Genomic DNA, 1,830 nt, shown 5'->3' on the forward strand with positions numbered 1-1,830 from the left:
ATCATATTTTGGCTCTCGTAGATTTGTTTTCATTTTCTTCAGCTTTAATTTGAATTTGCATATCAGTAATTGATGGTCTGTTCCACAGTCTGCCCCTGGTCTTGTCTTCACTGATGATATGGAGCTTTTCCATCTTCTCTTTCCACAGATGTAGTCATTGCTGAATTTCCCTCAATTCCGCTCACAACTAGACCCAGCTGGTCATCATGGAGCATTGGCTCGCTGGTTCCCTTTAACTTTCCGTCCTAGGAGAGGATTTTCTCTGATGGACCAACTGTCCTTGTTTTGATGCCTCTGAAACTCAAAAAGTCCAACTGTCCACTTTTTTTCTGTTTTCTTTTAATCATGAATCTCCTGTTCTCTCAGCAGTTCTGCGTTGTTCTACATGTCTTTTCAAATGTAAACATAACAACTTGGAAGGTATGGGCTCAGGATGGGCTCAGGATTCCAGCTAAGGTCCCATACACTACAAAGGCTTAAAGAAAAACGTTGATTTTTTACCCCCTAGCAACTTTTTTTTTTTTGACCCCTCCATGTACCATCAGTTAACAGTATTTCTCTCTAGCCAGTTTAGCTTTAAAAACAAACAAACACTAAGGCATATATAATAATTTACATCTCAAAAGGGCATATTCTGGAAGTCTGACTCCTGGCCACCAACTCTTAGTCCCTGTTTCCCATAAATCTAGAGTCCTCAGCCGCTCCCCCATCTCTGCCTCCATCTCTGGCGTTGCTGCTTCTCTGGATAAGGTCCTGCATTCTGCTTGTGTGCTTCTCCCTTGATGGTCCTAGGTTCCTCTGTTTCTGGACTGTAAGATTAACCACTCCCCTGTTTTTGTTACAAAACTTCTACCTTTACAACTGTGACAGTTGCAATTAGTCATGATAACAAATTTTAACTATTGAATCTTATGAATCTTATCCCCATCACTTTTCAGCAGACCCATCTAGAGAAGATGAAATCTATTCAGTAGGGATGCTTTCTTTCCCCCCCATACTCTTAAACTAAACTCCCTCTTGAAACCTTGTAAGCCAGATACTTCATGCCTTTATCGCCCCCTCATTTCAGGTAGCCAATGTCTAAGTTGCCTGTCCCTATCTACCCTGTGTTTAGAGGGGATAGCATTGATACTTGATGTGAAGACTCCTACCCTCTCTGTTGGTATTTAGAGTAACTACCTCTCTGAGTATAGGTCAGGTTCATCAAATTGTAGCATGATTATTGAGCCATCAGGGTAGGTCATAACAACCTGGTCTTAATAACTGAGGAGTGGGTGTAATATGTATTTCAATGCAAATACTTCATCTTCTTTTCAGCACTATCAACCATCTTGTTTATTTCAAACAAACTCATTAACCATCTACTGTATTCTGTTTTAATGATCATGGTTTGCCTCTTTCAGGTAACACTGCTGAGGAATTACCAGAAGAGTAAAGTGAAACGTGAATGGCTAAGTGGCAGGTATAGCAACATATGTTCTCCCATTAGCCTTCCAGAGAAAACTATGCACCCAATGGATGCCGATACCTGGGGAGAAATTCTAGAAGTAGAATTGGAACGGAAAAAGAGTACACGTCCTGTAACCTTGAGATTTTAAAACCAACATTTAAAAGAAAACAGTATGAAATTTAAAGCTGTATTTTATTTTGCACTTTATTAGAAACATTTTTCTTGTTTTTTATAATGTAGACAAATCATGAAATGATATTTTTATAAGAAGTACTTTATTGAAAGTAATTTTAAATGTATTATTAACGTATTTGAGCTACCATATTATAGTACTTTAAATGTCATGAATTTGGTGCTAATTCAAAAACTCAGGAAGCCAT

At 38.4% G+C, this 1,830-nt stretch overlaps 1 protein-coding gene across 1 annotated transcript in view; it reads left to right on the forward strand.

Annotated features, from left to right (window-relative positions):
- FBXO48 (F-box protein 48) overlaps positions 1-1,598 on the forward strand; it is a 6,513-nt gene extending 4,915 nt beyond the window's left edge. Inside the window, exon 2 of the mRNA XM_006862999.1 lies at positions 1,404-1,598. Coding sequence (XP_006863061.1) covers positions 1,404-1,598 — 195 coding nt within the window. The remainder of the gene's footprint in view (positions 1-1,403) is intronic.
- Positions 1,599-1,830: the final 232 nt, after the last annotated feature.

Source organism: Chrysochloris asiatica, unplaced genomic scaffold (assembly GCF_000296735.1).
Source record: "Chrysochloris asiatica unplaced genomic scaffold, ChrAsi1.0 scaffold00052, whole genome shotgun sequence".
NCBI classification, from domain to species: Eukaryota; Metazoa; Chordata; class Mammalia; order Afrosoricida; family Chrysochloridae; genus Chrysochloris; species Chrysochloris asiatica.